Source organism: Lepisosteus platostomus, chromosome 18 (genome assembly GCF_059453375.1).
Source record: "Lepisosteus platostomus isolate fLepPlt1 chromosome 18, fLepPlt1.hap1, whole genome shotgun sequence".
In the NCBI taxonomy this organism is placed as follows: Eukaryota; Metazoa; Chordata; class Actinopteri; order Semionotiformes; family Lepisosteidae; genus Lepisosteus; species Lepisosteus platostomus.
The window spans coordinates 206,511-218,658 of record NC_142628.1 but is presented as its reverse complement, the minus strand read 5'-3'; the positions used below and the strand labels follow the sequence as shown (position 1 = coordinate 218,658).

Below are 12,148 nucleotides of genomic sequence, written 5' to 3'. Positions count from 1 at the left end.
TTATTGGCACCTACCAATAATGTAAAACTTTGTAAGTGCTGTAATTCTGCTTGTAAAGTAGTCTGCTAGGCTAGTAAAACATCACCTGTGACTGCCAGAAGTTTGCTGTAATATTGCTTAATTCATTTTGTGCCTTTTCTTTTATGCCTTATATGTATTGTTATTGAGGTTATTTAAAATGCAATAGGTCTGTCACAAAAAAATCCTGAAAAATTCCTAAAAAAATCTAGGAACAGTAAAAAATTGACAAGCAGCTCTCTCAGACCTTTACCATGCTTATTTATTTTTCTAATTCATTTAACTTGTTCTAATGTCAAATTTAATATCTCAGTTATTCACCTAGACTGTACATAACAGTGTGTTCTTTTTGACTGCACTGTGGTACAGATGGTGCTAATTAACAGATTGTGGATTTGTTAAAAATATTTAATCAGCAGATTGACTAAGATCTGACATTATTTTAATTATTTGACATAACTTTTTCACCCTTTAAGAGGATGATGCAATCATTTTGAAAGTTGGAGTTTAGCTTTTCAGTGCTGTCTCTAAGTAATTCTAAACTAGGCATTTTTGAAAGTTATAAAGTGTGTATGTCACATATGTGTGTGTAATACCTAAAGTGACAGGGGCTATGCACTTACCATTACCATTTTCAAGCACGTCAGGCTCATATGCAACCTGTAGGACAAACAACAGGTAGTATCACATTAAAAGGACTCACTGTTGCGTATTGAGTTTAATCCGAGTTTAATCAAATAAGCTGGGAGGACTTTTATTTTTGTGCTGTTGTAAAACTTAATGAGCAGTTTTGCTTCATGGGAAGAAATGTTTCTGATCTATTTGACTGTGATCAGATCCACATTGGAATGCAGCAGCATTAATTATTATTAATGAGCATTGATGTTTGAGTTTTCAAAATAGAATGATGGAGAAATCTTAAACTGCCCCCATTTCCTGCTTCTTCACTGAGAGCCTTGTACCCATTTTATCACATATTTGCATCTCAGTTTCTGAGTTGTAGAAATGCTGTGTAGATAATTGCAGAACTTTTTCAGAGGAGGCTGGTGCTCTAAGCCTTGCAGGAGACACTTGTTGATTATACTGGGGCTGTCAATGTCTTTGATTTTCTGAATTGTGAGACACCAGGTTTGGGATGGATCTTCACGTGCGTTGGTGTGTGACCCATATATAGTAGGTTTGCTGCAACAGGCTGTTGAACAAGACAGTACTGATAAGGGCAGATAGACATTACTTCCTCCATAACAACAGTTTTCTGTTACTTTCTTTGGTGTTTGAAACACTTAATAGCTTGCCTAATCTGGCACAGTCCACTGTGTACTCAGTCTAGCTGTTTCAGATACATTAAAGAGTACAGCACATATTTCCTAACTGGAAATCTGGAACCCTTGCTTAAAGTATTATCCATTGTTAAAACTTTCTGCTCTCACTAGATTCATTACAGTTTCATAAAATTATAGTACATATGGGTGTTGGAATCCAATATGATTGTCTTGACAAAAGAAGATTGTAATCGACTTAAAAACACGCTGAACATGAAAAAGAACGTGGGGTATTTGCACGTTCTCAAACACATAATTTGTCACTGTATTCATGATCATATTCTTTTTGTGTCTTATCAATGACAAACTAGCTATAAAAATGTAATTTATTGATTTATTTTTGCAATAGCCTATAAATATACTTCTTGTTTTATGCACTTCCAGAAATGAATTTATGTTATTATTATTGGGACTTTCTGATATTTTTTAGCACCGTGTGCTGTTAGCGAGTAAATACCAGAGGCATGTAAAATTACTGTTCACAAACCGTGTGAGATTTTTGCTGAATCTGAGCTTGAAGCCACAGCTGTAAAGATTTGTGAAGGGAAAATGTCAGAAGCTGAGATGGAAAACACTGCTCAGATAGCAGAGTATCATAAATAACATGCTTCTGTGTTCTTGTTCCAAGAATTCACAGTCCCTTCATAACAGAACTGTTTCCTGGTATCGGTTCTGGATCTTTTGGGAAGTTTGTTACGCTGCTCCTTATGAGATTTTTGAAGCAGAAGAAGAAATAATTATTGATTATATGATTCAATTTGTGCCCCTCTATGTCTGTGTCGGCATTCTGAGGCTCTCTGTATTGCTGTTGCCACAGTGTGGGAAATAGTTTGGACTGCTAGCTGGTTACACTTGTGTTGGAGGAGATTGTACATATTCCATCCTGCTGATTCTACTATTCATAACTCTTTACTTGTAACCAGAAGAAATCAAAAGACAATTGAAGGCATTAATGTGGAAAAGAAATCTGTAGCATTGACGCTGAAGCTGAGTTCTTAGTACAGCTATTATGCTGCCTTGAGAAAGTGTGGTAATGTAGTGAAACAAAATGGAGCACACTCAAACACCTCGCTGTCCCACATCTTGGCCTTATGGGCTCTGACACAGATACTGAAGCCTTTGGTTTATATTTTAGGCATTGTAAGGGGTCTAAAAAATGTATGCTATTATTCAAAGTGCTTATTTCCATGTGGCAAGTCTTTGTACGTCAACGCACAGAAGTTGAAAACAGAAAGTTAAGTTTATTTCAGGGAATACAGTAACTCATTTCAAAAGCCTTGAGCCTTGGGGAAAACACGAGACCTGTTTGAGTTGACATCATTTTGAACTTCTAGCTGGAATTCGCAATTCCAAGCAGAGAGAAAGTATTCTAGCCATCTAAACTGCCTTACCTTTGTGAATGTAGACAAGCTGAACCATCAACAATTTTCTGTAGCAAAATAAAGTAGCTGAAACTATGAAAGGCATGTGAATAGAACCACAGAGCTGGATGTGAAGAGGTTTTTTTCTGGTATGCTGCTCTTTAGAGCACACTGGACAGCATTGCTGTCCTGTAATAATGGGTGTGTTGAAGGTTAGTGAAGATTGCATATCTGGGGGTAAAGCTGGCAAATAGTGTACAGCAGTGGCCAGTTTAGAAACCGCCTCTGTTAAAAAAAATACAATGAAAAGGGTGGCTTTCTACAGTTCCTTTTGTGAACAAGCACGCTGTCTTTAGAGAGAAACCCTGCTGGTCATGTGACTGTTGTCCGAGGACAATTGCTGGAGTTTTCATTGGCCAGCCTCCCTTTTGAAAGCATCTGTCTCCAAGGCGACTGCAAGCGGTTCCCTTGTTCTTTCTTGCTGGGCACGTTAAATCATGTGCTCCATGGCACAGCATCAGGTAGAGTGAGCCTGTAAGTGCTCTGCTGCTCAGCGTGTTCTTATCCAGCAAAGGCAAAACAAAGCTGGAGTTCAGAAAGGGTGAGTGCCAGGCTGGTGTGCCTGTTTGTGCTGGAGAAATGTTGTTTGGCAAACATTTTTGAAGGAATAGGGTCAAATTGGAAAGGGGTGGAGTACTGTAATCAGCCTGTGGAAGAAAAGCCATGACATCATAACTTCATTGTAGGGAGTTTTTGTGTGAAATCTTTTTTGTTTGGTTCTTGTAGATCAGTGATCGCTGCAGTTTAAGGTGATGTTTAAGGTGTGCTCAGATGTGATTTTAAGATGGTATTTATGATAAAATTTTGTACTGTCTGTATGATGGTAGGATAATGTTTCTCAAACACTTGCACAGTGTGTCAGGCTGCTATTCCGTGGTGGCCAAGAGCTCCCTGGATATAAGTACTGTTTGTGCGGCGGTGCTGTAACGTCCTTGATGAAGATGAATAGCATTGTGCAGACAGGAGAGCAGAGTGCTCCACTGCAGGCTGTGTCAATGCAGTGTGATATCGTTTTTTTTTTCATTTGGAAAATGTTGCTTAGAGGAGCTGATCAACACTGCACAGTCATCTCACAATCTGCTTAATCAGCCTTTTGCTCTCTGCTCATCCAGGTGGCAAATTGTGTGGCTCCCCATGACGGCTTTTCTGATGACATAGCCTCCCACTCTTCCAGGCAGAGAGGGCAGCTTCTTTGACTGTGAGTTCTCCTGTTACAGCCTTCAACTGTGTATTGTTCTCCTTACCTTTGATAATACTGCCTGTCGTGAAAGCAGCAAAAAAAAAAACCTCACAGTCTTGAGAGTTTAAGGAACAAAGAAAGTGCTTCCTGCCAGTAAAAAAAACAACATTTATTTTCAAAAGTTTGTATACAGGGTTAGAAATACTTACCAGCATGAATGTATCATTTTCTGTGTTCAAGCATGTATTAAAAGACTAATATCTTTTAAAATTGTAAATTTGAGTATTCAGTCAGCCATAGCAACAGGCATGTTTGCACTGCAGTGACAGCCAAAGACAAAACATGAACCAAAAGGCACATTTTTTTACATTGTGCTGCTAAATTTTTCTACATGGAAGAATGTGAACACCCCTGAACATGTCTCCATCTTTCCATTGATAGAATAGTCATGCACTGGAGACATTTAGTGCAAATGCACTAAGCAGTCAAAACAGGTGTTTGAGGAAAGCTGACTTGACTATTGAAGACAAATACACTGAGAAATATATTATAGTATTGAATAAATGTGAAGGAATGCTCGTCAATAAGTTACGCTCATACTGTTAACTACCAGTCTGTCAGTTTTTCAGTTTGTTAAACAAAGGTAATTAACACTTGTTTCTTCTATGTAGAAGGGATCACATCTCATGAGGAACTTACATTTCAGGGTTACAGTGTTACTTTTGGGAATATCATACTGCGTATATTTATGCCTCAGATACCGTTTATGAAATATACATTAAACTGTGTTTTAAGATATATGTAACATCACTCAGAGATAATTGTTGCATTCATTCATTGCAGCAGCTATGGTGCTGCTGTGGACACTGTGCTTCTCAGACTTTCAGATGCTTAGAAAGGTCAAAGTTCACCTCACTGCATTATTAAAGCATGTTTTCTCAGTTCTGACAGACGTTCCAGTGCAGCTTGACACAACAGAAAAAGAGGAAAGAGAAAAGACAGTGGAGTGATGTATTGAAAGAGCTTACCGCAGTGGGTCTTCAGCCAGTGTCTGAGGGGGTGGGCAGGTGCTGAAGCTCTGAATGCCAATAGTGGTTTTTAGAGGAACCTAAGTGTTCCGAGAGGTAGATAGATACTTTATTGATCCCGTGAGAGAAATTGCAGAAGCATTGGGGAGGTGGGAAGCACTATGGAATAAAGTTGTAAGAGTTATTCTGTCTCCTCCATTTCTGGATTTCTGAACCTTCCTGACAACATTTAATATTGCCCTGAGGGGTTCAATATGAACAGGGCATGCTGCTTAATGTTAGCTGGACAAGGATTCCAAATGGAAAAATTGGAACCTGTCACATTTGCAAAGAATTTAAACCACTTGAAGTCCATTGCAGTACTACAAATTACTTTTTGTCACTTGTTTCTGGGTTTGCTTCCATAAGCCTGCATCACAGTACAGAAGTTTATTTCTAGAATTTTGTTTCAGTTTAAGTCACATTTAAACAGTGTATATAATACCAATTGTTTTCAGTCAAGGACAAGAATTTACAAAGCATTTGCAGATAATGGTTGGTTCTTTTCCAATGTAGTCAGCTACGCACTGTAGTTTTCTTGATTATAAACATGCTTAGGCGTTTGTGTATTGGAAACTTTATTCATGTCTTGTCACTGACATTTATTTGAATCCAAATAAAATCTACATTTGTGCACAATTTTCTTAGAGTGTGCAGAGCTGCATAAGGGTTTGGTGGATTTTACAATATGCTGTACCAGGTTTGGACAGAACAGTGCTGAACTAACATTTCCAAATGACCAGATACACCTTTTGTCTTCTCCATTAACCTTTATTATTATATAAGAATACTCAGCAATGAATCCACAATATACAGTATAGTGTCCCACTTTGTATTCTATTTTTTTCATTTTCTTTCCTTTTCTTCTTTAAAACATTCAATGTAAACATTTGAATGCTATGTAGTTTATGATTGAATTTGAATAGCATGTGATGAACTTCCTGTGACCTTTGAGGTCATTTTCAGTATGGTATTGCTCAGTCTGTTACTGGTAGGTGTGTTCTGTTCATGTTTAGCATTTGCCATCATAGATACCTCTTTGTAAACAAGGGGCCTTGTGTAATTTTTCTACTCTTTTTTTTTTAAACGTGAAACAAAGCATTGATTCAGAAATATCTGATTTCCATCCACACACACAGCTTTTTTTTTTTTTTAAAAGAGCTTTTGACTAATTGTCCCTTATCTACAAGCACTGACACACATTGTCACACGTTGTGGCTTAGTCAAAGACTATTGTGCGATTTATCTCTCTGGAACATAAAGCCTTTTGTGGGATTATTTATATTTTGTCTCTCCTAATTATAATCTCTTTCCTGGGATGACAGATTGTTTTGCCCCTGTAACAAGAACGTCTCTATTGGAAATCTAGATTCTGAAAGAGCTGGAGTTTAATGGAACGTGCTTTTGTTTTTTAAGAGAGCAATTACATCTGTTTTTGGAGTCTGCCAACTTCTTCAGCAGATAATGTAGGACTGAAAGCCTAAGCTCACTGTAATACGATAAAATTAAAAATAACAACCTTCTGTGCAATTCAAAGGCCTTGGATGAAAGAACATGCTTTAAGTCCTATTGTTTGCTTTCAGTGTTTAATCCCTTCTGAAAACAAAACTTGTGAAAATTCATCTTCTGCCAGACAGAAGTATGGAATGCTGTTCTCTACTTAAACATGATTGAATGGAATTTCAGGTTAGAAAGGTTTTCTATGTGGTTTATGTATGGATGTTATGATTTTGTTGAGTTTTATTTTAATACATTCTTCTTTGCATATTGTTTCAAGAATTGTACTGCGATAAAGTTTTGTAATGTGAGTTCTGACTTGTTGCAGAAAGTACATCAGTTTAGGCTTCTTGATTTTTAATTAACAGGCGTTTCCCTCTTACAAATGACATTCCAAAGTTTAACCCCAAAAAACAAGGCTGCATCCCCAGTCTTGGCGCTACTCTGCTGCAGCACTTAATGAGCTCAGGAAAACATTGAAACATTTACTAATTGAAATACTGATTGTCCCTGTTTATACCAACTGGGGCTTTGCTGGAAGAAACTCCTGTACTGTCTTTGCAGATCTGTGTTCAGCTATTGTGCAATCTGCTCGTTCAACATGGCTGATGTCTCTGTCCACACATATATTCCAGTCGAGACTCTATTCTTTGTGCTGGCCAAGTCAGCAGTGAAAGTGATGGAGAGGTTGCAGCAGCTGAAGACAGAGATGGATCTGAACATGCAGTAGGTGTTTCTAGGTTTGCATGTTAGAATCCTGGTGGAAAAATATATGTTGTAAAGAATTATTCCTTGGCTGGATTGTGGAAGAAAATTGGTTTGTTTGATTACTGTGACTCCCATCTCTTAAAAATGTTTTATCAACCAAATCGATCAGTCAGTCCATTTTTATAGTGCCTGTTCATAGTGTACTTTACATCATGTGAAATCACTCCATATAGTAATTAGCATATAAAGTCACAAATGAAACATTTGCCCCACCTTGCTCACTTGTTTGGTATTAACTTATTGAATTTGAGGTGTCCTATATGAAAATGTGGGTCTTCTGTTTTCTGCCTTAAATGGTCCAGAAAATAAATTCTAATTCTGTCCCTTGGTCCTTGGTCACTGGTTTCAGGATTTTTAATAATTCACTCTAGCCCCCAACCTTCTCTAAGTTAAGAAAAACTGTTCCCCTAGCCTGTCTGAGTATGGCAGTCCATTCAGGACAGAAATACAGTAAGTCCAGTTACTCTCCTTCATACTGCTTCTATAGCAGAAACATTTTCTTGTACTATAGTAACCAAATGTGATAACTTCTGATATCCTGATAATCTTCTGTGTGAGTTCTTGTATGACGTCCCTCAATTTAAATACTGCTTTCCTAACCTTTGTGGCACATTGGCTTTTAAAGCACAATCACTAGATTTTAAAAAGCTACAAAGAAATCAAAATGAGCATGATCTCAACAATGTTTTTAAAACCAAGAATAAGGTTCAAGAGCATAAATCCGTAATAATCGGAGAATGTGCAGTTTATGTACCAAGCATTAGTAAGAAGTAAAGATTGGGCAAGCACCAGATCCAGCTCACTATTCTGAAATCTCTTTGGTCTCCCCATGCTGGACCTTTCAGATGTTACAATGATGAGAACAGATTTTTACATTAAAATTAAATCCTTTACAGGCTAGGTGTGATCCCCATGCACTGGTACATTGTTACAATAAAACACTAACATTTACAATTCATTTCAACTCACTTTCTCTCATAGAGTTTTCTGATGCTTTGCGGATTATAAAAGTCTAGGGGATGGTTCCTGTGAGGGAAATGTCTCTATTTTCTGTGGAGTTACTGTTTTGTTTTTTTGCATGTAATGATTTCAGATAACGAGGAAACAAGGGAGAAGAAGAGTTAAGCTGCAATGACTACTGCACATATTCCATACATACATGCTTGTCGGGTGGTTTGGTGTGTTTGGAATGCCCGGGTTCAGGTCCCCATGCAGGTCCCAAAACCACTAGGTTGATTTCATACTGGAGTTCTGTAACCAGAATAGGTTCAATCTCCTCGTTCTTCATAAAGACACCACGAAAAACATCATTCCAGAGATCCGTGGTACAGGGTATTATGGGAGGCTCAGGCTCATTAAAATTCTGTGCATTCATGGTGACCTGCCTGAAGTCATGACTCCTGCTGCACTGCTCTGCTGGTGGGAGGGTTCAGCACATTTAATTTTACAACTGGGAGACTGGGAGAGTGCCATTGTGTTCCTAAAATAAGCTAATGAGAAGGAAACTGAAGGACAATGGTACCTACTGAAGCGCAGTGACGTAAATGGCTCTGGGTTAAAAGCATTGGATGCCTAAAATTTTTGGTTTTAAGCTTCACAGGAGTGAAGGATTAATGTGTTACTTAAAAGGGGTCTGGTGAGTCAAGCTACATAGGATTCTTTCTGAGGTGAAAGGCCCCCTTGCCATTACTCCCTCCCACGGTCTTCCTTTCTTGAAGTAACGTAAGAGCTCACTTTTAACATTGACTGGGGTTAGGGGAAGAATTGGTTGAATAGCATTTTTTCTCTAGTTAGAGCAACAGCTCATCAATCTGCTTGCTTGTGATAACATTTTGATATACAATTCCTCTAGTTTTCCAGTGTTCTTCAGTTAAATTAGATACAGCTTTTTGTACCTTGGGCTTCTTTTAATTGTATTTTAGGAATCTACTTTCAATGATTTGCAATGCCTGTACTTTGTTCAGAAAGTAATGCAGTTATTTTCTGTTAGGTGTAGGAAAGTGAGTTTAGACAAAGACTGTTTTTTGCCCCATCTGGTGTCCACTGACCCACGATCTGCTGGTAAAAAGATCTCTAGGGCTGGGCTTTCTTCAGCATAGCAGCAGTGATTAAACCCTGTCACATGGGCAGAAAGATGTCAGGGTGTCCGAAACGTTGTACATCCTGTGAGTCTTATGCATGTTTTACTGAAGGATTAAGTAGAATACGATAACTGTTCATCATCTATTGCAGAAAATACATCACGGTCCCAAAAGCCTTTTTCTTTACCCTGTCTTTAGATAAACTGTGACATTGAATTTGAATATAAATACTTTAAAGTAGGAAATGGGACATTTAGTGAAAATAGCAATACATTGTGCTGAAAAATAGAAATTGTCTTATTAATCCATGTACCATTTCATGTTCACAAATGGAGCACTGCAGTTAATGTGTTTGACTCTTTTAAGTGGAGTAACCAAGCATGTAAACAACATAAGCAGAAAAATGAATGATTAAAAGCACTCTCTGAGTCCGTCACAATATTTGCTTATGAACCAGAACCAGATACGGGCTGCTGCTCTGAAGTCTTGCCTTTCCCTGTGGGTCTACATACTGTACACTGCATTCAGCTTTTGGTTTGTTTGTCACTTTTTTAATCATGTACTGTATGTACAAAAACAGGACCAGAGCAAGGTCTAAGCCTAAGTCTAAGACCATTTGAATAAATATCCCAAATGTAGGTTATAGAAAAAATATTGTAATATCTACAGACATCATAAATTTCACCTTCTATACAGAGAAGAATAGGTTTTCATTCTGACCTATCACATTAGCTGCATCAAACTTTAGTTTTGAATCCACTAATGTTTAAAAAACACAAAAAAGTTGGAGACCCTGTCTGATTCAGGAATTTATGTGTCACGTTAATCGTACCAGAAACATATGGATGAACATGAAGAATAACCAGCACTTTTGATGTGTACTGCTGAGGTGATTGTTAAAATGGCCACACTTCTTTGTGTTTGAGTACCTCTTTTCCTACTGGCTCAGGGGTAAGTTTGCTCATAAGAATAAACGAAAGGTTTAAAATGAGAGGAGGCTATGTGGTCTACCTATCCCATTCGATAGTAAGTAGCTAGCTGATCCAAGCTTCATACCTTCATGTCTTTCAAGAAATGGATGGATATTGGCTGTTAAACATGGCTGGACAGCTTGTTCCATACTCCCAAAACCCATTCACCAGTCATTTTGATGAAGTCTTTTTCATACGTGAACTCTTCTATCTCTGTGCTTGCCAATTTGTATTTATAGTATGTTTTTTCTACCTGTGGCAAAACCCTTCTCTTGTCTACTTTAAACATGATCAGTCAGGTGTTTGCCCAGTTGAATTTCATTTGCTGCTTCTACAGTGTTTCCTAATCCCCCTAATTTGCTATTATCTGCAAACTTGACTAGTTTATGAACGACACCAGGAGGCCCTGAAGCCATGCTTTGCTACTGAGTCTTCTTTTTGCTTTCACATGCTTGTATGCTTCCAGGCAGAACTTTTCTTAACCAGGCACTCTGTCTCTGATTCCACAGCAGGTGACACAGACCTCTTAATTGTAGTGTCAAGCCACATCTATATTAGTAGTATATAACTGCATTGTTCTTTACCTGCCTTTCTGGAATCCGGCTGACCAGGTAGTATGTTCACCAAACACTCCAAAGCCCCAGAGCAAATCTTTCTGATGGAGAAACTATGCATGACCTATGCTTTCAGAAAATACTCCTCTGCAACAACAGAAACCGATACTAGCCCTCCAGATAAAGGGTTGCACCTAGCAAATAGCAGGAGGATTTGTGTAATCCCACAACTTCTGAATCCCTGAAAGTGAATTCCATAGCTGATGGAGCTTACATTGCTTTGCAGGAGAAAATGTGAGAAAATCATAACTGTTGATCTAAAAGAAGATATTAGAGATTTCTATGTATTCTTTATACCTCTTTTGTTACCAGTCCTTGTGTTTAGCTGCAGGGTGTTTTACAACAGCAGGCAATGTTGTTGACTTTCTAAGTTTAAACACTGCTCTCTGGCAGTGACCCTCAAATGAACTTGATTTAGTACCTATCTAGCCTGAAACAGCTTTTTTTTAGTTCCTAGTTTCATTCCTTTATCTTTACCTCATAGTTCCACCTTGCCAGCCAGGTCTTCTGTAATTGATTGGTAAACTGATGACATCAGGCAGGTGGCAAAGGTTGATAATCTTTGGTACCTTTCCAAACATCACAAAGGAAACAATGACACTGTTAATTATATGTGTATTGCTTATTCAGACTCCTGTAGGACTTGCTCTCCAAGTTTTTATTCATGGTGGGTTGAAATTCTACTTGAGATAATTATTCTTTTTAAAGTCTTATGTCACATTTTTTCAGTTTAAACATTAAACTAGTTCTGTAATAAACTTTTTCTAGTTTTGTATTGTTCTATTTGTCATTAGCACAGTAACGTAATCCGAGTGAAGCTGCCCCTATGAGCAGAATATTTTAGAGCCAGATACACTTACTATAAATAAGCATGTATATACTTTTTATTATTTAGATTTCACTTTAACATTCAGACAGAATCTTCACATCTTCACATATCAAAGGTAACTTCAGAACTATGAACTATGAAAACTGCAGAACTCCGTCTGCTCCTGGCGCTGTTCATCAGAGCAGTAGGAATCCGCCGCGTTATACCTATAAAAATGTCTAGCCGTGCCAGGGTCCATGTGACACACGTACATCTTTTGAGCCAACCGGATCTATTTCAGCTGAATCTTCTCAAATCTTCAGGAAGTCCTTTGTTTTTGAATGATTCCTTGTTCATACTGCTTTTTACTGGTCAAACCAGAATGTTTCTCTAGTGTTCTG

At 38.0% G+C, this 12,148-nt stretch overlaps 2 protein-coding genes across 8 annotated transcripts in view; one reads left to right on the top strand and one right to left on the bottom strand.

Annotated features, from left to right (window-relative positions):
* The window catches only part of LOC148645401 (uncharacterized), a 37,530-nt gene extending 26,109 nt beyond the window's left edge, over nucleotides 1–11,421 (bottom strand). Inside the window, exon 1 of the mRNA XM_088611848.1 lies at nucleotides 11,417–11,421. Within this exon, the coding sequence (XP_088467974.1) occupies nucleotides 11,417–11,421 (5 nt within the window). The remainder of the gene's footprint in view (nucleotides 1–11,416) is intronic.
* LOC148645399 (ras association domain-containing protein 8-like) overlaps nucleotides 1–12,148 on the top strand; it is a 55,311-nt gene that overhangs the window by 2,185 nt on the left and 40,978 nt on the right. For 3 of the 7 annotated variants that reach the window (XM_088611658.1, XM_088611661.1, XM_088611659.1), the window contains one exon: nucleotides 3,874–3,959. The exons of 3 other annotated variants lie outside the window; for them this stretch is intronic. The gene's annotated coding sequence lies outside the window, so the exon portion shown is untranslated. Of the gene's footprint in view, nucleotides 1–3,194; nucleotides 3,303–3,873; nucleotides 3,960–12,148 lie in introns of those variants that run through there. One more of the 7 variants, XM_088611662.1, reaches the window with a different exon arrangement.